Raw genomic sequence first — 25,769 nt, 5'->3', positions numbered from 1 at the left:
GCCTGGAAATGTGATGGAGGCAGGTTCAATCGAGGCATTCAGGAGAGCATTAGGTGATTATTTGAATAGGAACAATATATAGGGATACAGGGAAAAGGCAGGAGAATGGCACTGGATCATAATGCTCATTTGGAGAGTTAGTGCGGACACGATGGGCCAAATGGTCTGCTTCTGCACCGTAACAATCCTATGATTCAGTGATCTAAGCTGGCAGTACCGGGCAGGCAACCCGACTGTCTAGACTCTTGCTCTGGGCTGCAGAGAACTATGTCCATCCATTAGCTGGCCAGACAACTGGTATTTCACGATGTCCACCACATTTATTGATGGGTGCAGAGGGAAACCATTCGGAAGGAGTCACGCCAGGTATGAGGGAGCATATCTATGGTTCACCTGAGCAGAAGAGTTTGCTGGTGAAGGAGGGAGCGTTTGCAAGTTATTTTAATAATCGTTCTGAACTTTTAGTTGGAGATGTGCCTAGCGATAGGTCTAAAGTGTATTGGACCCTGAGATCGCTGTCCCCATGGAGGAGAACGAGGAATCGGGCCAGTGACAGGCAGCTGCTCTGGGCTGGAGTGAGAGGGGGAGGATCCCATGGTCAGAGTCCATGATGATTCCAATAACATAGGTAGAGCAGGGAAAGAGGTTCTGCTGAGGAACTTTGAGCAACTATGGGCTAAATTAAAAAGCAGAACCTCAACAGTTAATAATCTTTAGGTTACTTCCTAAACCGTGAGCAAATTGGCATTGAGCAAATCAAATTAGAGATTAGATATGTGGCTCTAAGACTGGAGACTTGGGTTTCAATTCATGGGCCAATGGCACCAGTACTGGGGAAAGAGGGAGCTGTCCAGTCTTCACCTGAATCGTACTGGGACCAGTGTTGTGGTGAGTCGCATAACCAAGACTGTAGATAGAGCATTAAACTAAATAATGGGGAGAGAGATAAAGACTGGGAAGATGTGTTAAATTAGAGAAGACAAGGTAGGAATAAGGGAAATGATGATCAGCATGTGGCAAGAAGGGACAGAGTGCACAAATCTAAGAACACACCAGCAGATAAGGCTAGAGATTTAGAAAATGGTACAAAACAGAACTAAAAGCTCTGTATCTGAATGCAAAAAGAAAGCATATGTATTGACAATGTAATTAGAAATAAATATGTATGATCTGATAGCCATTACAAAGACACGGCTGTGGAATGACAAGGCCTGAGACATGAATATTGAAGGATACATGACATTTTGGAAGGACAGGAAGCTAAGAAAGGGTGGAAGGGTATCTCTGTTAATAAAAGATGATGCTGGCACAATAGAGAGAGAGAGAGAGATGACCTTAGTTCTGGAGATCAAAACATAGCGTCAGATGGGTAGCGTTTTGGATAGAGATGAGAAATAGTGAAGCAAAATGGTAAATAAGTCACTTATGGGAATGGTTTGTAGGCCCGATACATGCTGCAGGGCAGGGTATACAGGAAGAAATAAAGGGGACTTGTGAGAAAGATACAGCGGTCACCATAGGTGATTTCAATCTACATATCGATTGGATGAATTGGATTGGCAAAGGTTGTCTGGGTGATGAGTGTTTTTGGGACAGTTACTTAGAGCAGCACATTCTAGCACCAACACGAGAATAGGCTATACTGGATCTGATAATATACAACGAGAAGGATTAATTAATGACTGCATTCTGAAGGCACCCCTAGATAGCAGTGAACATAATACGATTGAATTTCACACTCAGTTTGAGGGAGAGAATAGTGGTTCTAAGGTTAGTGTTTAAATTTAAATAAGGGCAATTATGAGGGCATGAAGACAGAGTTAGCTAAAGTGAAGAGGGAATTTAGGTTAAGGAATAGGCCAGTAGAGATGCAATGGCAGACATTTTTCTTTATTCTTTCATAGGATGTGGGCATCACTGACTGAATCAACATTTGTTGTCCTCCCTAATTGCTCTTGAACTGAATAGCTTGCTAGGCTATTTCAGAATGCAGTTAAGAGTCAACCACATTGCTATGGATCTGGGGTAACAAGTAGCCCAGTCTGGGGAAGGGCGGCAGATTTCCTTCTCTTAAGGACATGAGTAAACCAGATGGGTCTTTACGGCAGTTGACAATGGTTTCATGGTCATCTTTTAATTCCAGATTTTTATTGAATTCCAATTTCACCATCCACTGTGGTTGGATTTGAACTCAGGTCCCCAGAGCATTACCATGAGTCTCTGAATTACTAACCAAGTGACAGTAGCACTATGCCACCACCATCCAAGGAGATATTTCAGAACACTCAAACAATATACATTCCAGTGAGGAAGAAAGACTCTAAGTGAAGGATGCATCATCTGTGGCTAACTAGGGAAGTTAAAGATAGTATCATAGAATCCCTACAGAGTATCAAGGCTGCACCGACCACAATCCCAACCAGGCCATATTCCCATAACCCCACATATTTATCCTGCTAATCCCCTGACACTAGGGTCAATTTAGCATGGCCAATCAACCTAACCCGCACATCTTTGGACTGTGGGAGGAAATCATAGAAATCATAGAAACCCTACAGTGCAGAAGGAGGCCATTCGGCCCATCGAGTCTGCACCGACCACAATCCCACCCAGGCCCTACCCCCACATATTTACCCGCTAATCCCTCTAACCTACGCATCTCAGGATTCTAAGGGGCAATTTTTAACCTGGCCAATCAACCTAACCTGCACATCTTTGGACTGTGGGAGGAAACCGGAGCACCCGGAGGAAACCCACGCAGACATGAGGAGAATGTGCAAACTCCACACAGACAGTGACCTGAGCCGGGAATCGAACCCAGGACCCTGGAGCTGTGAAGCAGCAGTGCTAACCGCTGCGCTACCGTGCCGAAACTGGAGCACACGGAAGAAACTCACGCAGACATGGGGAGAATGAGCAAACTCCACACAGACAGTGACTCGAGGCTGGAATTGAATCCAGGTCCCTGGCGCGGTGAGTCAGCAGTGCTAACCGCTGTGCCACCATGCCGCCCTTTAAATTGAAATAAAGCAGTATACAACTCCTGAAAGATGAGTGGCAGTCAGAAGATTGAACGGAATATAAACAGCAAAGAATGAGTAAAAGATGAACAAGGAGGGAGAAATTAGAGTACCAGAGAAAGCTAGCGAGAAATATAACAACAGATATGAAAAGTTTCTGCAGGTATTTAAAAAGGAAAGGAATAAGTGAGCATTCGGCCTCTAGAGAGAGTTGGGGAATTAATAATGGAAAATAAGGAAATGGCAGATGAACTGAACAGATATTTTGTGTCGGTCTTGATTGTAGAGGATACAAATAATATCCCAGAAATTATTGTGAATCAAATGGTGAAAGGGAGGGAGGAACTTAAAACAATTACAATCATCAGGGAAAGGGTACTGAGGAAATTATTGGAACTAAAAGCTGACAAGGCCCAGATCCTGGTGGACTTCAACCTCATGTCCGAAAAGAAGAAACTGCTGTGATAGTAGATACATTTTCCAAGATCCCCCAGATCCTGGAATGGTCCCATTAGATTGGAAAATAGCAAATGTGACTCCTCTATTTAAGAAAGGAGGGAGGCAGAAAGCAGGAAACTACAGGCCAGTCAGCTGAACATCTATCCTCAGGAGACTCGGGAATGAGACTTTGGAATTCTCTCCTTCAAAAGGCTTTGGAAGCAGAGTCTTGAAATGTTTTCAAGGCAGAAGTAGATAGATTCTTGATAAACAAGGGGGTGAAAGGTTACCGGGGTTAGGGAAGAGATTACAGTCAGATTAGCTATGATTTTATTGAATGGTGTAGCAGCTCGAAGGGCCGAATGGCCTACTGCTTGTAGTTCGAATGACAGTGTCACTGATTTCACACAGGTTCAGTGAATTTCACAGCTGATGTTTACTCTACGAATAAAACATATTTAAATCTCAGTGGTATTTTGTATAAATCATTTTTTTAACCATCACAGATAAGCACACAAACTCATGAATGAAGTCAAAGAGATGCTGGACTGGAATCATTAATTCAATGCAAGAATTAGGCAGCAGGTTACATAATGCTCGACACCAAGAAAAATGCCAAAACAGAAAATGAGTTTTGTGAAGAGGAAGGAAGGAGGATTAAAACCGTATCTCTCAGAATTCAATATAATCTGTGATTGTGTAAAGGCAACATGGCTTTTAATGTGAAAACAGAAAACAAATGTACGTTTTGGGATGAGAATGAAGTAGTTCTTTATGAAAGGTGCGACATGTATGTGAAAAATTCAGCAAAACTTCTCAAACCCCTTCACAGAAATGCAAGCAAAGAAAAACCTGACACCTGAGCCTGTGGAGGAAACACATTGACATGTTGAACAAAAGCTTAGGTCACTGATCTTGGTTTTAAGGAGGATCTTGATGAAAGAAAGAGAGATGGAGAGTTGGAGAGGGGTAAGAGATTCCAGAGTTTACAGCCCAGCAACTGAAGGTTGGGTGAAAGTCAATGAACATACAAATGAACATCCGAATTAGGAGCAGGAGTAGGCCACTCGGCCCCTCGAACCTGCTCCACTACTCAATAAAATCATGGCTAATCTGATTGTAATCTCAACGCCACATTCCTGCCTGAGCGATAACCTTTCACCCCCTTGTTAATCAAGAATCTATCTGGCGCTGCCTTAAAAACATTCAGGACTCTGCTACCATGCCTTTTGAGGAAGAGAGTCCCAGAGACTCGGACCCTGTGAGATAAAATATTTTTCCTCATCTCTGACTTAGATGAGTGACCCCTTATTTTTAAATAGTGAGCCCTTGTTCTCGATTCTCCCACAAGAAATCATCATAGAAATCATAGAAACCCTACAGTACAGAAAGAGGCCATTCAGCCCATCGAGTCTGCACCGACCACAATCCCACCCAGGCCCTACCCCCATATATTTTACCCGCTAATCCACGCATCCCAGGACACTAAGGGGCAATTTTAGCATGGCCAATCAACCTAACCCACACATCTTTGGACTGTGGGAGGAAACCGGAGCACCCGGAGGAAACCCACGCAGACACGAGGAGAATGTGCAAACTCCACACAGACAGTGACCCGAGCCGGGAATCGAACCCGGGACCCTGGAGCTGTGAAGCAGCAGTGCTAACCACTGTGCTACCGTGCCGCCCCAAGAGGAAACATCCTCTCCATATCCACCCTGTCAATGCCCCTCAGTATCTTAAAGGTTTTGATCAAGTCGCCTCTTCCTCTTTTAAACTGTGGTGGATAGAAACCCAACCTCTCCAACCTTTCCTTATAAGACAACCTGCCCACTCCAGGTATTCGTTTAGTAAACTTTCTCTAAACTGCTTATAACGCATTTACATCCTTCCTTGAATAAGGAGATCATTACTGTACACAGTACTCCAAATGTGATCTCACCAATACCCTATACAACTGAAACATTACCTCCCTACTTCTGTATTCAATTTCCCTCACAATAAATGATAACATTTTATTAGTTTTCCTAATTGCTTGCTGTACCTGTTTATTAGCCTTTTGTGATTCAGGCACTTGGACACCCAGATCCCTCTGCATCTCAGTGCTCTGCAATCTCTCACCATGAGCCTTTTTATTCTTCCTGTCAAAATGGACAATTTCACACTTTTCCACATTATACTCCACTTGCCCGAGTTTTATCCACTCACTTAATCTATCTACATCCCTTTAAAGCCACCTTAGGTCCTCTTCACAATTTACTTTCCTACCTATCTTTGTGTCATAAGCAGGGGTTAAAACAAAAAGCAGTAGACTGCATGTGCGACCTCACCCTCCCCACTAGCTGAACTTGTGCATTTCTTGCCTCCCGCCCTGGTTACAGCGGTCAAATTTGCCATCAACAGGTCCAGGCAGCAGGCGACTGAGGGGGTCATCCGACCCGACTGTCTGCCTCTCTACCGTAGTTACATTCGCAGCCGGGTATCACTGGACAGGGAGTATGCAGAGTCCACAAGCACCATCGAAGCCTTCCGTGCCCACTGGGCCCCGTAGGGCTGGGGCATATTATTGACTCTTTTAATCACATTTTAGTTTGATGTTTTAAGTTTCCTTTACGCTTTGTCTCTTGGTTTGGGAGGTTCCCTTGTTTTTGGGGGCTGCCCTTCTTGCTTTGATTTAGTTTATTGGTTTTGCATTAAGAGAAATGTCCTGGTTGCAGCCCACATGCAGATCCTGCCTCTAAGTCTATCCTTTTAGATTTGTGCAAGATCAGTGTCTAAGCTGGTGGCTTCCAGTGGGATATCGAGTGATGGCGGCGTGTCTTCATCATCACTCTTTTTGGTCATTGCCTGGCCTGATCGCATCGCCTGGAGGGAGAAAATACACAAGACTAAGGAGGGTGTGAGGAGAGTGGAAACTGTGCATGGATACACCATCTGCAGCTTACAAATCAGAAGAGAGTGCAAGATGAGTGGCAAGTGGGATGTGAGAAGAGTAGTTATGAGGATAACATGATCTTCAATGGTTTCAGTCATGCCTGGATCGTCTCAGCAATGGCTGTTCCAACAATTGCCATCACCATCTCCTCCCCAGGGCTGAGGAAATCCATGCACACCTGTCCATCCTGTATGTGGATGTCTGTCCTGGAAGAGAGAGACAGAAGTATGTCTGAGTGGCATGCAATCTGTTTGGCTGATGTGGATTCCATGGTTAAATACCTGGCTGTGTGCAGTCTGTGAAACGTGGACATGTGACTTGCAGCAGTGCTGAGGGAGGGAGGATGAGGTGAAGCAGAGTTGTTGTTAAGTGTAAGCCTGAGTGAGAGGAGATTGTTGGTGGGTGAGTAGTGGGTTTGCTGTATTGAACAGTGACTGAGGCGAGTGGTGTAGTTGATAGTTGATAGGATGTGGCTGTGTTCACTGGCCTTGACGTGTAACATGTGAAGTCAATGAACTGCTTGTGACACTGCATCCGTGTCCTTAGGGTTCCACTCCTGACCTTGATCATCACAGTATCAGCTAGTGTTTGACAGTTTCTGGGAAAGCTCCATTTCTCCTTTGGAAACCTTGGGACATCTCTCCTTCTCCTCCATGAAGACCTTTTTTTGACAGTGAAAAACATGGAGCCAGCTCTCTCCCCTGTTGTGCCACTCCTCTTTCCTGGGTCAGATTCTCCTCAACCATGTCTCCCAGCATCTGCCTCAGCCACACTGCACCTCGGGGGGAATTTTCCTGTCCCGCCCGCCACGGGAATCGTAGCGGGCAGTGGGTGGACCATCCAAAAGCCCGTTGACCTTGGGTGGGATTTTCTGGTTTTGGCGTGAGCGTGGCCAGAAATATCCCGCCCCTCATCTTTAAGAGCTGCAGGCTGGTTTTACCCAGCACAGGATAACTTTAAGTGATACGAAGCACTCGTGATATTGGCTCCCCACTGATGCGCTCAGCCACTCAACAGTTAGCTTTGGCTGGATGCGGAGCTGATTCAATGACGCAGGCAGCACAGGTTGGCATGCTGCCTGCAGTGAAAACAGTGAGCAGACAGGTTAGCCCAATTTAGCCCCCATTTATAATGAACAGAACAAGATTTGAAACGAGACATTTTAATGTTCTAATAATTTTGATGAAAAAGTATTCACAGGTGACCCAGCATGTGGAGCATTTCCAATTTGATTTGCATGCAATATACATAGTCCATTCCCATCCTTCTGCTTTCAAATCACTTTATCCTGGATGTTTGCCCATTGAATGTTATGGTAAAACCTCCTGATCCAGAGCACCACACACGTATGGTCAAGATAAAAACTGGTGTCTTTTTGTTTGAAATAAATTGAAAGATTTGCATTTATATAACCCTTTAGATTCTCAGGGTGTCCCCAAGAGCTTTTTACCCAATTAAATACTTTTGAAGCATAGGCACAGTTGTAATGTACAAATCCGAACAACATTACCCTAAGATGTATCCACAACAACTTGGGGCTGGCAAAAGCACACAACAAAAGTCAAACAGGAAAAAACAGACGTGTTTTAGTAAGATGCAAGCTCACCAAATGATGATGCACCATTCAAGATTCATTTCTTGAGGGTGTTACAATAAAAACTTGTGTTTCACAAGATTTCTCAGCAACCCACCCAGACATCAGTGACCACTGTGAGTCACAAAATCTTGTTAAAACTCTCCCTCACAAGGGAGAGCCACCCTTCACTTTCAAAGCCTCTGAATCCCCTCGAATGTGCTCTGACTTGGACTGCCTCAACAACTGCTCACCTCCCAATAGTTCAATCTCTTCTGCTGAGACTGTGTTGCATGGAATTCACAAAGCTGCACTCCGACCTCTACCTGCATACTTTCAACTCTTTCATCGGCTGCCAGCTTCACTGCCGCTAGGTTTCTCTGAAACTCCAGCCTCATAGCTGCACCAAGCTATAAATGGCTCCCAGGGCTTCTCTGAGCTCAAGCTGCTTGGCACAAAACCTTCCGTCACCTTCTCAGCTTCCAACCAACTCCCTCTCCTAGAAAACACTCAGGCAAATTAGTACGAGAAAACCTTCTTAATCCCCAGCCATCTCCTGATGACATAGCTTTTCAGGGTTCACTGAATGCTTTTAAACTAACTTAGCTCCAATTTTCAAAACAAAGCATCGTTCTGGATTGCACTTCTTTACAAGCAGTGTGGACATCGTTAGCAATGGTCACTCCCAAGGTATTTTAGTTACCTTACGCTTCACACCAATCCTCCCAGAACTAAACATTAGCTCCAAAATATTAACATGAACCATGAACTAGATATTCGTCACAATATGTATCTTCTTGGGAGTGGCCTGTGACCAAATATTAGCAAATAAGGCTGCCCTCAACAGATCAACATAGGGAGAACCAGCAAATACTGAACGGGAAGGTTAGAAACAACAGCAAGTCTTCAATCCATCAACATAATTGTAAAATGGCTGAACATGTGGCAGGTCCAAAATGTGTCATAATGACGACCATCTTCCCCACAAACATCAGGAATGTCAACGGTTCAGCCATCATTTTAAAAATATTATTTCACCAGATGTGGGTGTCGCTGGCTCAGCCAACATTTTCATTGCCCATCCCTAATTACCCTGTAGAAAATGGTGGTGAGCCAACCTCTTGAACCGCTGCAGTCCATTTGGCATAGGTACACCCACAGTGCTGTTAGGAAGGGAGTTCCAGGCTTCTGACCCAGTGACTGAAGGGATGGCGATATATTTCCAAGGCAAGATGTGAGTGACTATCAGAAATGCACAATTTTCAAGTGGTTCCATCTGAGCCTGTTATGTATCGTAGACAGTTGGTTTTACATTCTTCTCTGTAATAGCCTGTGTGATAATTTAAGTTTTCTCTCAAGTAGCTAGTCATGTTCAGTGGATTCGTTGAATAAAATGAATAGTAAAAGTGTTTATCAGTGAAAAAAGTCTCCAGGGTTATTTAAATGTGTCTAGTGGAATATTTGCAAGTCAAAGTCGTTAAAGATGGGTACGTGAATATCGAGAAAGGAAGTATCTTCATGCTGCCATTTCTATAAGGTAAAAGGCAGCGAGGAAAGCATCTGGGCATTTCATATCAGGCACATTTTTTTTGTGTTCGAAATTAAGGGGTGACATCAGAATTTTAACAGGGTAGTTTAGTGTGGGAAATAAACCTGGGCAACCCACATACTCCATGTCTAATGTTCAAACAGCTGAGGGTGACGTTGAAACAGATAAATACAGAGAGTGCGTGAGGCTGCAGTTGGTGTTGTGCTCGCACCCGTTAGCCATAAAGTTGGTCTACCCAACTCATCCGAATGATTCTGTACAGAGGAATCTTTGCCTCCAGTACTGGCCTCCTACTCTCAGTGCTGTGGGTGTGGTTCGAGCCAGGAGCACCCTATCCCAAACACACAATGCAACCAGCCTGCTTTCTATTGAAAAATTAACACAGGGGTTTGCATTAGTAATACAGGTTGGCAGGAGTGATGCCCTGGTCTCATGGTTGGTAGGTGTGCCAAGAAGGCCCTGGAAGATCACACCCAATATCCAGCGGCATTGAGAGGTGGGTGTGAGACTGACACATTGGTAGGTGCATTCAGTGGGGTGGAGTATCTGGAGTTAAGCTTGTGTCCTGAGTGCCAGGGAGTGCTGATGTGGTAAGTCATTAATGTTGTGTGAAGATGGCTGACGTTGACTATACGTGAGGTCATTGGGCCTGTGGCACAGCTGCTAGATCCTTGGATCCACTCCCCCATGATGGGGGTCCTTGAGAGTCCCTCCTCCTGCCCACCTAAATTCTCCAGTGCCACATCCATCACTATGAACCCTCTGTCTGCCCTGCTGTTTAGCATCTGTCAATTTCCATTGCAGCAATCCTTTTTGCAACCTCTCTTTGTGAGGCAGCCTGCCTTTAAGAGTAGGGACTCAGTAGCATGTGGTCTATAACATTGACAGGGGCGCCTCTGTCCACAGCTCACTGGCTCCGTTATGGAGCACAGATCAGTGCTGGAGGTACACCAGCCAGCAACACAATCATTCAAATCAAGTGGATACATGAGATCTGTGGGCTGACCTCCTCGATACGAATCGTGATTCCTGTACTCAGAGGTTGAGGTAGCTGAATTTCTAGCCGTTATTTTCTTGCTCTCAAAAGATGGGCAGTAAAATTGCAATTCACTGGGTGAGATTTTCCTGGAAATTGGCAACGGTCGATAGCGGGCGGGAAAAGTGACGTTGAAGCTGCCGACAGCAACGGTAAAATAAAGTACCAAAGGGCAGACACATGATGTACCACTAGCGAGGCAGCCTCTGATTCACGTGCCCGCCAGTCTCTCGATGATTGGGCTGACATTTCTAAAGGCCACCCTAGTGTAAACAAATTCACCAGGAACCCCACCCCAGGCATTGCCCTGGCATGATCTTCTTCCCCGTGACCTTTGCACTCCACTGGGAGATCTGCTCACCAGGTGCACGCCTCGGGAGACCGGTCATGGTTCACGCTGTTCTGCCCTCACACCCACATGGATGGATTTTCGGACGGGGGGGGGCAGGGATGATTCTGGCCTAGGTGCCTGGTAACGATTTGTTAATGAATGCAAATGATGTTCCAGACATTGGCACCCCATCACTGACAGGGAGTGGGGACAATCACGTCGTGTGTTTACATCAACATAAAAAACAATTTGGTTGTTCCCGTGATATTTTCCACTCCCATCGTCAAACCTGCCTGACGTGATCGGGAGGGGAAAATCCCGGCTATAATCTTTGGAAAAGAAGTGTTGTTGCTTCTTAACCCTTTATTAATGAGTTTTGTTTTGGAAAGGTGTGGCAGGTTTCCACTGGGGAACATTAAGACAGTCAGTTAGGAATTAATTTACTCATTCAGGTAGAATTAATTCAACAATGAATCAGCTAAGCACTTTGGTAAAGAATCTGTTTAACAGAACGTTTACTTCAGTTGCAGGTGGGAGTAAGTTGCTTTAGAATACCAGCTCCATCACAGATAAATCACCCATCCCACAGATTATTATTGGAGTTTTAAACAAATGCCCGACTGGACTGCGACAGCAGCTCCAAAATCACTCGATCACAAAGTTAACCGGCCCTCATCGGGAAAGCAAAGATTTCAATGTTTCAAAGTATAGACTGATCATTAAAAATACAAAGGTCAATGGTAACCATAAAGTAATCATAACTTGCAAGGAATACAATCTATTTTCCATACTTGGGAATTGAAACACATGCAATTCCGCAGCTTTTCATTGGTGAGGTTCATACATAGGGTTACGGGGATAGGGCTTGGGTGCAGGCTTGAAGGGCCGAATGGCCTTCTTCTGCACTGTAGGGGTTGTATGATTCTATGAAACCCATCGTCAGCGGACAGCACTGCAGTCATGGCTGGGCTATTAAAAAGCCAAACAGAGAGGCTCTTCACCACGGCCTGAATGTTCCTGCCCAATTCCACTGCCACTAAGATAAGTTCTTCAAAGTTAAACTTCATTTGTAAATATTTCACATTACATTGGTTTCAGCTTATCTGTATGTGCTTTATCATTATTTGCTGAGACTAGTTTAGTCAGGGAACTAAGTGTACCGGCATGGCCTGTGGATGGCGCGCAGTGATTGGTCACAGGGGAGTTTGGGACATTTACTTTATTGAATGTTCATCTTAGCATCTATAATCTTGTACTTTACTGCTCTGTTACACACTGCTGAACTTGCAGGCTCTGCTGGCCCTCTCTGCCATGCATTATTGTCCGAGACCACTCTCTGCGGGGATATTGGAATGATGTAGGTGAACTCTGTGTTGTGTAGGGAATCTGTCAGTCGACGCTGTGAAGTAGGCACACATTTGGACAATACTGACACAAACCTTTAGCCCCTCATTTTCTTACCTTGACTGACTGTTCTTAGCAACCCTCCCCACCAACACACCTAGGATGCCAAGTTCTTCCCACTTTACTACTCCATGTCCCTGACCCCACCCTCTGTCCATCACTGGATCCCTTTTCCACTCCTTTAGCCCGTGAGCCCTCTCCAGACCACCACCTCCCACCACTGACTCACCCTTGCTGCTCCCCAGCCTCCCAGCAAGCTGCCATCCTCCTGCTCCCCCCTCCCTCGTGCTGTGTAAGGGGTGCGCGAGAAGACAGGGATTGAGACGGAGACCGAGGGAATAGTGACTCGTATTCATCTGGGAATTCGGTGCATGGGCAAATGATGTGAGATTATCTTGGGTCAGGATCAGGAGCAGCTGTGCAGAAAGGGACATGGGTGGAAAACTCGCCTTGAAAAAGAATTGGGACAGTGGCATCACAGGAAAACCATAAAATTCATTGGAAATTACTGTTATGGAGTGTCTTTAATTAGCTGTAAATTAGAAAAGTATATATTTTTAAAAAGTAATAAACATTCATGAAAAGTAATCAACTTTCAAAGTTGATAAGGATGAGGTATTGCATAAACTATCGATTCTCAAAGTTGACAAGGTACTGAGACTGGATGAGGTGCATCCAAGGATACTGAAGGAAGTGAGAATGGAATTTTGATGGGTGCTGGCCATAATCTTCCAGTCTTCTCGCGGCTCAGGGGAAGTGCCAGAGGAGTGGAGAATTGCAAGTGTTATGCCTTTATTCAAAAAATTGATGAAGGTAGGGCAGTTGATGTCATATACATGGATTTTAGTAAGGCGTTTGATAAGGTCCCCCATGGTCGGCTTATGATGAAAGTGAGGAGGTGTGGGATAGAGGGAAAGTTGGCCGATTGGATAGGTAACTGGCTGTCTGACCGAAGACAGAGGGTGGTGGTCGATGGAAAATTTTCGGATTGGAGGCAGGTTGCTAGCGGTGTGCCGCAGGGATCAGTGCTTGGTCCTCTGCTCTTTGTGATTTTTATTAATGACTTAGAGGAGGGGGCTGAAGGGTGGATCAGTAAATTTGCTGATGACACCAAGATTGGTGGAGTAGTGGATGAGGTGGAGGGCTGTTGTAGGCTGCAAAGAGACATAGATAGGATGCAAAGCTGGGCTGAAAAATGGCAAATGGAGTTTAACCCTGATAAATGTGAGGTGATTCATTTTGGTAGGACAAATTTAAATGTGGATTACAGGGTCAAAGGTAGGGTTCTGAAGACTGTGGAGGAACAGAGAGATCTTGGGGTCCATATCCACAGATCTCTAAAGGTTGCCAGTCAAGTGGATAGAGCTGTGAAGAAGGCCTATAGTGTGTTAGCTTTTATTAACAGGGGGTTGGAGTTTAAGAGCCGTGGGGTTATGCTGCAACTGTACAGGACCTTGGTGAGACCACATTTGGAATATTGTGTGCAGTTCTGGTCACCTCACTATAAGAAGGATGTGGAAGCGCTGGAAAGAGTGCAGAGGAGATTTACCAGGATGCTGCCTGGTTTGGAGGGTAGGTCATATGAGGAAAGGTTGAGGGAGCTAGGGCTGTTCTCTCTAGAGCGGAGGAGGCTGAGGGGAGACTTAATAGAGGTGTATAAAATGATGAAGGGGATAGATAGAGTGAACGTTCAAAGACTATTTCCTCGGGTGGATGGAGCTATTACAAGGGGGCATAACTATAGGGTTCGTGGTGGGAGATACAGGACGGATATCAGAGGTAGGTTCTTTACGCAGAGAGTGGTTGGGGTGTGGAATGGACTGCCTGCAGTGATAGTGGAGTCAGACACTTTAGAAACATTTAAGCGGTTATTGGATAGGCACATGGAGCACACCAGGATGATAGGGAGTGGGATAGCTTGATCTTGGTTTCAGATAAAGCTCGGCACAACATCGTGGGCCGAAGGGCCTGTTCTGTGCTGTACTGTTCTATGTTCTATGTAAATATTGGCAGGATGAGCCCAGCAATTACAGACCGGTCAGTTGAATCTTGGTGGAAGGGAAGCTTCTAGAAACAGTGGCCAAAAAATAAAATTGCACGGACGGCCTTCCCACTGGAATTCCGCACACCCCGACCCAAACAACTTCACTGCAAGGTGGACAGGAATTCCACCCGTGCCCCTATTACAGCCATTCAGGCTGGAGGAAGGCTTGTAGCGGTGCTCCCCGGGGGTCAGTCTTGGGACTCTTGCTTTTCCTGATATATGTTAATGATCTAGATCTTTGTGTGCAGGGGACAATTTAAAGTTTGTGGATGATACAAAACTTGTAAGCATTGTGAACTTTGAGGAGGACATTAACTTCTAATGGACATAGGCAAGTTGGTGGATTGGGCAGATAGGTGGCAGATGAAGTTCAATGCGGAGAAGTGTGAGGTGAAGCTTCTTGGAGGAAGAACATGGAGGGATCATACAATAAGGGGTAAAATTCTTAAAGGGGTGCAGGAGCAGAGGAACCTGGGTGCTTCGATCAGGGAAGGTGGCAGGTCAGGTGGAGAGAGCAGTCAATAAAGCATATCATATTCTGGGCTTTACTAATAGGGGCATAGAGTACAAGAGCAAAGAGGTTATGCTGAACCTATACAAGACACTAGTTAGATCTCAGCTGGAATATTGTGTACACTTCTGGACACCACACCAAAGGAAGAATGTGAATGCATTGGAGAGAGTGCAGAAAAGGTTTACAAGAATGATTCCAGAGGTGAGAAACTTCAGTTATGAGGGTAAATTGGACCTGCTCTCCTTGGAGAGAAGGCAGCTAAGAGGAGATTTGTTAGAGATATTCACAATCATGAGGGGGCTGGACAGAAGAGATAGGGAAAAACTGTCCCCACCTGTAAAAGGATCAAGAACGAGAGGGCACAGATTTAAAGTGATTTGCAGAAGAAAATAACTTTTTCACACAGCAAGTGGTTTGAGGCTGGAATGCACTGCCTGGAAGTGTGGTGGAGGTAGGTTCAGTTGAGGCATTGAGAGGGTATTGGAAAATTATTTGCATAGAGACAAAGTGTACAGTTATGGAGAAAAGGCAGGAGAAAGGCACTTTGTCATATTGTTCATTCAGAGAGTCAGTACAGAATGTTGGGCCAAATGGTCTTCTTCTGCACTGTAATTATTCGGTGATTCTGAATTTAATAAGAAAATCTGCTGACCTTACACACAACTGCACAAAGCCAACTAGCACACCACCATTAAACAGATATGAACCGGGTGCCATGAGATTCTTGCACACTGCTGACTTTATCTTGGAAGTAGAAGATGATTTTAAAAGTTTTCCGTTAATGAATATGAATATTCCATGAGGAGGAACCTGTTACAGGCCGGTGTGAGAGGCCTGACAGGCCACAAACAGGCCGCTGACTTTATCTCTGTATCTCAACTAATTAGGAAATCGAGATTTTGCATCCTGCCTAATTAAGTCACCTCACACACCACAATCCACACTCTTAAGGACTCTGCAGGCTGTTATCTACAGCCATATTTAACTCTGTTTCCACCTAACATCCAGGTCGAATGGGGAGAAATGGATCATAATCATTCCATAACACTTTGCCAGGCTTTAGAGCCAACTTTAGGACCTTAACAGTGTCCCATTTGAAAACAGCTAAAATAGTTGTTGAAAAGTTCATTTTGTAACCTTTTAGACGATATGCAATACACAAGATTTGGATGGTACATACCAAGAAAAGGTGCCACAGAAGAGGGTACGATTCTATTTCATTAGCAAAGTCACAAAATTAGCGCATAGTTGAGTAACCTACCAACACTTATCAACTCTGTTCACGGCTGAAGGATTGTCACTTGTGCCCATGGAACTATATCCTAGCATTGATTTAACAAGCTGAATTTTTACATGGGAGGGTGTATAAATTAGGGGTAAGCCTGCCTCCACTTAGCCAGCTCACCTCAAAGTCACTTAACGGCCCTCAGGACTTTAATTGACTTGAGACAAGCTATCTGCTCCCACTGGATATTTATACTAGTCTTTCCATTCTCAGAACACCCCAAAGAGGTTCACAGCTAATAAATTACTCTTGATGTGCAGTCAGTATTATATAGGAAACTGCCACAGCCAACTTGAGCACAGTAAAGTTCCACAAACAGCAGTCAGATAACATTTTTGGTGATGCTGATTAATGGATACTGGTTACAACGTTGCAGCAACGCTTCTGATCTTTAATATTGCCACAGAAATATTTCATATCCAACAGACAGAATTGACTGCACCTTGGTGTAATGTCTCACCTGCAGCCCCATCTCCAATAGGGCAGCATTCCCTTAGGATTGCACTGGAGTGTCAGCCTAGATGTTGTGCTTGAGTTTCCAGCGTGGGATTTGAACCCCTATTGCCCTGCCTCAGAGACAAGTATGAAGCCCAATGAAGCAGGATCGGTCATCTCAGCATTTTCAGTCCAGTCAGTATAGAAAGGGCGTTTTTTTAGTTGACATCATATGAACAAGGGAGGTGGGGAGACTAGAAGTTACTGTGTGGTGAAGAGGCAACAGCAGTCAATGGTTATGCATGGAGCTAAGCTTTCCTGTATTACACAGACAAGCCGGAGCTACTGTAACTAACAGAGCCGAGGATCTTAAATAAGATGGACACTTGTAAATGACAGCCCAGATAGTGAGTACCATCATTGATCCAAATGAACAGTTTCCACCTCACTGTGGTACACTAAACTGTTTAAAAGATGAACTAAATTAACAGTGTGAAGCAAAGATTGTACATATTTGTGTGTCTTTTTGCTTACTGGTTGATGAGTTTCTTCAAAGATGTGCGGGTTAGGTTGATTGGCCAGGTTAAAAATTGCCCCTTAGAGTCCTGGGATGTGTAGGTTAGAGTGATTAGCGGTTAAATATGTGGGGGTAGGGCCTGGGTGGGATTGTGGTCGGTGCAGACTCGATGGGCCGAATGGCCTCCTTCTGCACTGTAGGGTTTCTATGGTTTCTATGATTCAAAAATTGAATAAACAAACAGCTACCAAGATATCTGCATGATCATTGGTGCCAAAAATGTATTACTATGGGAAAACTACTCAAATTAATTTCAATTTCATCAGGACGAGATCTCAGACTCAGTTTCACCCATAATTAGGTCACTGCTGTAGCATTTTCTTCTCTTACAATTGCAGTGCAGGTAAGCAGTCTTGGAAACGGCAAGCAGTAATGCTAGCTAGGAGATACTGTACTGTATCTTATTTCCTCGAGCTTCAACACATCTTCATTCAAATATCTAACAAAGGTGAAAACGGACTGCATGATGTTCATGTTTAAATTTTTAATTTTATCAAATAATTTGACCTTTCAGCAGTCACCTATTAAATGACATTTCTCTTTTCAAAATAACACAGAGGGGGAGTAAATTGGGACATTTTGAACATAAGAGAATCATTAGCCAGTGAAGTCTAAAGAAATGTCTATGGCGATCTTTCAACAGAAAAGACAGGGCTGGAGTGTATTCATTGCTGAGCAGCAAGAATAGTACATGGTGTGATCGTGTGTGGTTATTTATTGTGGTTAATTAAGCCATGGAATCAAAATAAGCCTGGGAAATGACTCATTAAAAACATGGCGAATTCAAAATTAGGCCCTTGAGCTCCAAGTTCTTGCTCAATAATAACAACACACTCTGTTCCCAGAAAATGCCATCTATACAAATGCATTTGAGAAAGTCTAGAAATTCAAATGGAAGATTCTTTGGTTAGGTTTGACTGGAGGAGGTGCTGGATATGAATTTTGCCATAGTTGCGACAACTCAACACAAATAAATGCACAACAACACCACCACAATGTGAACATTTATTAATGCTCGAGGATGTAAGAATGCTGGTAGAGGAAGCATATCCACACACACTTTTCAAAATGCAAACATGAACACTGCTACAATGCAGCACATCATCTTGCCTCCTGCCTTCAACATCCTGGCCTTACACACAGCCAAGGTCCCTGCCACCCCACCCTCCCAGTGTAAACATGGAGACGAGCCTTGCCCACTCAGCTGGCTCAACCCACAGACGTTTAACAGTCGGCAGTGGACCTTTAAGTGGCTTGATACAAGACTTCCTCCCCAATCTAGAGAGGAAGTCCTGCCTCTGAAAGCTGTTGGCCGACCAGCCAATCATATGGACAGCAGATCTCTGGTCCCAGGAAGTGCCACTGGGGAGCGGTCATCACGAGAGCCAGTTGGGGGAGGGAGGAGGGGGGCTACTTAACCTTGTATACCTAATCAAGTCAAGAATCCAATCCACTTTGCACAATCATTTAACCAGTGTGAAATGGACACTGCAGATAAGGATTTAACACATGCAATAAGCAGTATCAGAAGCCCAAATGGCAATGATATTGGCGAGAACACTGGTTAGTTAATAATTAACACTTGCATGTTAATAACTTGTTATTACTCTTGGTTTTGCAGATATTAGGGATGTCTTGCAGTCTGCCATTTAGGAGCCTGAGAACAAGCCGAGAAGAATGGCCATCGCCCACAGCACAGTACAGCACAAGGTAGAAAAGAAAGGAGTCAATAATAAATCAATCAAGAAGCAGTGTTGAGGTGACACCGAATATTTGTTTTGGAAGCCGAAAGATTGAGGGAAAAAGGTTGGAATTATCATGGGTGATGTATCTACAATCAAGAAATGTCCACTTGAAGACTTTGCAAATTTCTAATCAGTTTGACTTGGAACATCTAATGCCTGATAATTTTCTAGACGACATTAGGCTAGTGTTAGAGGTAACAAGTCTACACAACATAATCTTAGAAACAATGTACGTCAATCTGTGATCTTAAGAGATTGCAGTAAGTCATTGCCCCAAAGACACAGTGCCATCCATCAGGCCCCCAGTATACCAGTGAATACATCTGTTCCCTTTACTTGCAATGTCATTGACTACAACAGTAAAAGCATTCTCCTCCAATGCCTCCACATGTTCAGGGAGCTGAGTTGCACAGACCAGGATAGCCCCATTTTCTATCCTTGATGAATTCGTTGATCAGAACGGAGGTTCGCAGATCAGTAGACACCTAAGTGAAGTATCAGAGATTGACTGATGCTCAGAAACCATAGCCCAGTGAGGAATTAATACTCTCAAGAAAGATGGAGGGGGAAGGAGAAGAAAACTGAAAGAACGCTTTCTCAGTCAAAAGTCAAAAACAGAACTAACAGGAAGAGAACGTGAACCTGATGGAAAGGAAATGGAATCACAATCAATTTAGACCACTTTATTGTCCATTAAAATTGCTTGTGGAGCCTCCCCCTGATGCTTTGATGGTTTGATTAAATGGACTCCACATGAGTGAATAATGCAACATTTTAGTCATGCAATGCCAAGCAGGAAAGATGTGGCCATATAGCTGGGTTCAAATGCTCTATGGATAGCTGAGCTGAAAACTGCATGTTGATCCTGTGGTTGTGCCAGGGCAAGTTCCTCCAATCAAGGGCAACATATAACAACCATTGTTGATAATACACTATGGCCCAGGGAGGTGAGGTTTGATGCTGCTTAGAATTGCATTGGACAAACCCACATTTTTGTTTTGAGAATTGTTGGTTTCTCTCAATTTGTAAACATGCCAGCTTATCACAAGTCGATCACAAATCTTCCCTTTCTTCTTTGCGCTAAGTTTGCTTTTGTTTCTTTCTTCCTTTCCCAGCTTTGGCAGAAGTATATTGTTATACTTTGCGCAAAATGCTCAGTAGAAATTCCCAACTCAGTCAAAACAATGTGTACAAGTCTGATTGGTGAACATAGCTGAGAAGGGCAGTCACGTCTGGTGACTTCTGTTTGATTGCTTGCCTGATACGTTTTAAGTCTCCTGCATGTCCTACACTTGGTTTTGTTACTCCCATTCCTATTGGCAAGTACTAACGTAAAATTGGTACCAAGTTAGTACTTGGCATAGCCCCATAGAATTTTCACTCTTTAACTATTTGTTGATTTAGTCATGCAGATGTGAGCAGAAGCCTTTGAAATACACCTGTGATGAAATGCTCCAAACAACACAGAAAAATTATAAGAAGGTTCAAAGACTTTGGCTATCTGTTATTCTGCAACATAGGATCAATGGAGTAAGCTGTAACGGAGATTGGGTTATTGTTCTTTATTTATACCAACGCACTTTAAATATGGAAAAAAGCATGGGATCAATTTTAAACATGGGCAAACATTGGGCAGGCATCCATAATGCTGCTCACATCTTGCCCTTAAAGAAGAACCGGAAGGCTTTTGAGGGCTCAGTCTCATTTAGTACTTAGTACTGGGCAGCACAGTGGCACAGTGGTTGGCACTGCTGCCTCACAGCTCCAGGGACCCAGGTTCAATTCCCGGCTTGGGTTACATGTGCGGAGTCTGTATGTTCTCCCTGTGTCTGCGTGGGTTTTCTCCGGGTGCTCCAGTTTCTTCACACAGTCTAAAAGATGTGCTGGTTAGGTGCATTGGCCATTCTAAATTCCCCCTCAGTGTACCCAAACAGGCACCGGAGTGTGGCGACTAGGGAATTTTTACAGTAACTTCATTGCAGTGTTAATGTAAGCCTACTTGTGACACTAATAAATAAACTTTAAAATTTTCATCTGATGAAGTTCCCTAAATTGTGGAGGATGAAAGTACTGGGTTTCAGGGGTTTGGAGTATTCCTTCATTAATGATGATGTTGCCGTCCCAAGGTGAATCATAGAATCATAGAAACCCTACAGTACAGAAAGAGGCCATTCGGCCCATCGAGTCTGCACCGACCACAATCCCACCCAGGCCCTACCCCCACATATTTTACCCGCTAATCCCTCTAATCTACGCGTCCCCAGGACACTAAGGGGCAATTTTAGCATGGCCAATCAACCTAACCCGCGGACGGTGGGAGGAAACCGAAGCACCCGGAGGAAACCAACGCAGACACGAGGAGAATGTGCAAACTCCACACAGACAGTGACCCAAGCCGGGAATCGAACTGTGAAGCAGCAGTGCTAACCACTGTGCTACCGTGCCGCCTGTTTCAAAGAAGCAAGTATGAAACAAAATTTGATACGGGAAGATGTTAGGGCAAAAGGGCAGATTTTAAAAAGTGAGAGAGATGGAGATTAGAGAGAAGTGGGGTAAGGCGGGTGGCAGTGAGATTTAGAGAGGGAATTCTAGACTTTTCAGCTTAAACAGCTGAAAGCACAATGATTGATAGCAGAAAGAAAGGAAGAAAATTGGTGATGCTCAAGAGGCCAGAATAGAAATTAGTGTTCTTAGTACCGTCTGTCTATAGGAAGTTACTGAGAATGGAAAGGGGGAGATCATGGAAGGATTGAAACACGAGAATGTCAAATCAGAAGCACTCCTGGAGTGGGAGCCAATGTCAGTCAGCGAATACAGGGATGAAGTGTAAGATGGACTTGGTGTGAATTGGCATTTGAGCAACAGACAATATCCCTGACCAATAATCCATGGAAGGATAACACATTCCCATTTGTTGTTGGTTGATAGGAGAGAAATGATGAGATGGGATCGCTGGAGAAAAGAGAGATCACCAATGATGTACACAATGAACTAGGCATTGCAAGTGTAACCCTGAAGGAGACCACAAAACAGAAACAGACTGCAGTTATCTCCCGAGTTACTGATAGTACAGCTCTTTTCAGGGAAGGTAATTACAGGTGGTCAATCAACAAGATCTTTGTGAGCACATCTCGACTGAGATTGAAATAGGAACAAAATATGCTGGAAAATCTCAGCAGGTCAGGCAGCATCTGTGGAGAGAAACAGAGTTAACTTGTGGGATTTTACGGCCTTGCTTGAGCGAGACTGGAAATTCCCGCCCGAGATCAATGGACATTTCCGCTGTCCACCCCTCACCCACTCCAATTCCATGGCGGGCGAGGCGGTAGGGTTCCGGCGAACGTTTCAGGTCCACGATCTTTCATCAGAATTACTATTGAGAACTGTACTGAGACTGAATTGACAGGCATTAGCAGGGACTTTGAGCCTCTAAATAGAATAATCCAACCTACCTCTGCTGTTGTGAAGTGAGTGACTAAGGGAAACACTTCACATATTATATTTTAAACTCCTAAGTCTTGGTTTTAATGTGTTTCAGCTCTGGAGGTTTTGCTTATACAGATGTGCAATGGAATCCCGTTGTGAATGCTTGGCTGAGCTCAAACCCCTTCAAAAGATTCAGTTAAACAGAGGTTGCTGACATGTCAAAGGGCCTGAGCATTAGCAAGTGATCTTTGAAGCTAGTTCAATCATTAATTTTTTTTTTGAACCTTAACAGTATCTGATTTTATCAGATCATTGCCAATAACTGTTTTTTCTGGTGTTTTAGTAAATAAGCAATATTACGTTAAAATATATAGGAATTAGTCTGCAGTAACAATTACTGCTAAGAGACGTCTTAACAGTATTAAACATTAACTTGCATTTTCAAAAAGATTGACAAGAAATAGAACTTCTCCCCCCCCCCCGCCCCCCCCCCCATCAACCTCCTGAATTTTAAACAAAATATTTAATCAGGTCTGCGCAAGTATCTGAAGGTAATTTTTTTAAAACAATATATTATCAAGGATCCAAAGTACACCAGAGTTCATTACATAAAAGAAAATATGATAATATAAAAGTCAGTGTTGTTCAGAAAACAATATCTTACCTTTTAAATTGCTTCAGAAATATTCCAATATTCATGCTTCTTTTTGCATCCAAAATACTGATCTATGAAAATAAATAATGTAAATATGATGGAATGACATCAGCAGAAAATAAAATTAAAAAGCTTTGTTTAACCTACTTGCACATCAGCGCTGTGTTTGCCCTTTATAAAAGATAAGGAAACAGTGGATCGGATTTTCCCCTCCTGACGTAGAGCAAACGCATGTCAGGAGGTCGACAGCCCAGTAGGATTATCGCTAGACTATTAATCCAGAAATTCAGTTAATGTTCTGGGGAACCAAGTTCAAATCCCGCCACGGCAGATGGTGGAATTTGAATTCAATTCAAAATATATCTGGAATTAAGAATCTACTGAATACCATGAAACCATTGCCAATTGTTGGAAAAGCCCATCTGGTTCACTAATGTCCTTTAGGGAAGGAAATCTGCCGTCCTTACCCGATCTGGTCTACGTGTAACTCCAGACCCACAGAAATGTGATTAACTCTCAATTGCCCTCTGAAGTGGCCTAGCAAGCCACTCAGTTCAAGGGCAACTAGTGGTGGGCAATAGCCACTCAGTTCAAGGGTGACTAGCGGTGGGCAATAGTCACTCAGTTCAAGGGCAACTAGCGGTGGGCAATAGCCACTCAGTTCAAGGGCAACTAGCGGTGGGCAATAGCCACTCAGTTCAAGGGTGACTAGCGGTGGGCAATAAATGCTGGCCAGCCAGTGACACCCATGTCTCACGAATGAATAAAAAAGACAGGCAGAAAAAGAGACGGGCAGCTTCCACATCTGGATGATCCAGCCCCATTCCTGTCTCTCCCAATTTGGCATTCCACACAGCACTCCCCAGCTTGCTGGCTGCGTTGCAGAGTAGATATTTTAGACCCACATCCCCTTCGATTTTGCTGGAAACAAGCTGGTTTTTGAAGATGATCTGGGTGACACCAGCTTAGTGAGCTGGTGAACCACGGGGAAAACTCTCATCTGGAGTAAGGAACCGTTTAACATGTAGGTTCACAACTTCACATGTCATATTCGAGAAGTTAAATATGGTTTCAATCCAATGATTGATGGTAAGGCTTTGTCCTTCTCTAATGAATAAAATTTGCCTTTGCACTGACAATTGTGATATTCAGATTTGACTGTTGATTGTCCCCTGTGATTTCATCTTTTCATTAATTGACAGCTCTGACAACTGTTCCCTGCTTTAAAGCTTAAAAAAAGATGGTTGAAGGCTGTTAATGACTTCAAAAGGCTCGATGTGTTCAGCTCTGGAGGTTTTGCTTATACAAGTGTGCAATGGAAACCCATTATGAATGCTTGGCTGAGCTCTAAACCCCCATCAAAAGATTCAGTTAAACAAAGATTGTTGACATGGCTGTCAAAGTGCCTGTGAGTTCTACCTTGCCAGTTTTATGACCACTTAATAGGGTTTTTTTTTAATGGTATCTGTTATGGTCGGACTGAAGAGTTCTGTACACAGTGGGTACTGTGTGAGTGGACATGGTGGGGGTGGGGTGGGTGAGACTGAATTGGGGAAAGAGGGGCATAGGGGCGAGGGCTAGGCAGCTTTATACTCAACTATGGAACTGGGCCAATGTTCCAGTGAATAGAGATGGGCCTTCCACCCTGGCCGCCTTGGCATCCGCTTGATTTCCGCATCCATCCTGCTTGGGCAGGTGGACAGCACAGACTCCAGTCTATCCCTGACTCTAGGGGTGAAAATATGGTAGAGAGATGGGAACACCACTTCGAGAATGGGCTAAGTCCTGCCTCAAAGAGGAAAATCTGCCCTAATGTTTAAATAATGATCTGGGTTCAATACTTGAACCTAGTATCTTGGGCCCAAGTATTTGGATCAAATTGCATGTCCCAGTTATAACTCACATCTCATTGAAGTCAACTGATTCCCATGTACTGGTTATACTGTATAAAATTATCCCCAACATGAACAACTTGGTTTTGTAACTGCAAGTTCAACAAAGTGTACAGTTGAAAGCAAATATCATTTTTTCCTCAGAGATTTGGGTCCAGACTTTCATGCCTCCATCTATATTGGAACAGAGACAGGAAGGCAGGTTATAATAATGGCAGGTGAGAGTTGAATCCTGGATTCCGAGCCCCATTCCCATCAGCAACTATTTTTAGTGGCACAAGAATGTGGATGGTAACCATACAGTCTATCCCAACCTTGCCACTTCCTTTGCAAAGGATCGGCATTTTAAATCCTCTCCTGTTTTCATGGAGTCAGGGGTCTTCTGAAGGTGACATGGTTCACGGTAGCTCAGTGATGTCATGAACCATGAGGGATCCCTAGTTTGGAGTCAGAAATGTTTTGTCATAATGAAATGCTGTGTGATATGTTAAGTATGTCTAAATACAGTGGTTTCTAATAGAGCCTTCTTTAGAAAAGGTAATTGACTATTAAATTGACCAGTTTAGTGAAAGTGGAAAAAGTCTTCAAATGCATTAGAGAATATTAGCCACTGGATAAAGTGCTCTTTGGCATTGCAAAGTGTTGAGATTCCAATTTTATGGTGCCAATTGTACCCTGTACTTTGATCTTTCCATTGATTGACAGGTCAGCTATCTGTTCAAGCAGTTTAGCAGATGCTAACTATTCCACTACTTCACAGGCTTTGATATATTCAGCCCTAGATGTTTGTGAGAAAAGTTGTAAGATTGAATCTCATTTGGGAGGTGGACGTCCCAGGCCCAAGCCCAACCCTCACTCCCATGAGCTTGGCTGAGCTCCAAACCTCCAATAATAGGCAGCTCACCACCAC

At 43.9% G+C, this 25,769-nt stretch overlaps 1 protein-coding gene across 1 annotated transcript in view; it reads right to left on the bottom strand.

Moving 5' to 3' along the window:
* Positions 1-25,769, bottom strand: part of fhdc1 (FH2 domain containing 1) — an 81,830-nt gene that overhangs the window by 39,732 nt on the left and 16,329 nt on the right. The window contains exon 2 of the mRNA XM_078211221.1: positions 22,977-23,038. Within this exon, the coding sequence (XP_078067347.1) occupies positions 22,977-23,038 (62 nt within the window). The remainder of the gene's footprint in view (positions 1-22,976; positions 23,039-25,769) is intronic.

This window comes from Mustelus asterias, chromosome 1 (assembly GCF_964213995.1).
Source record: "Mustelus asterias chromosome 1, sMusAst1.hap1.1, whole genome shotgun sequence".
Classification (NCBI taxonomy): domain Eukaryota; kingdom Metazoa; phylum Chordata; class Chondrichthyes; order Carcharhiniformes; family Triakidae; genus Mustelus; species Mustelus asterias.
This window is presented reverse-complemented; position numbering and strand designations above follow the sequence as displayed.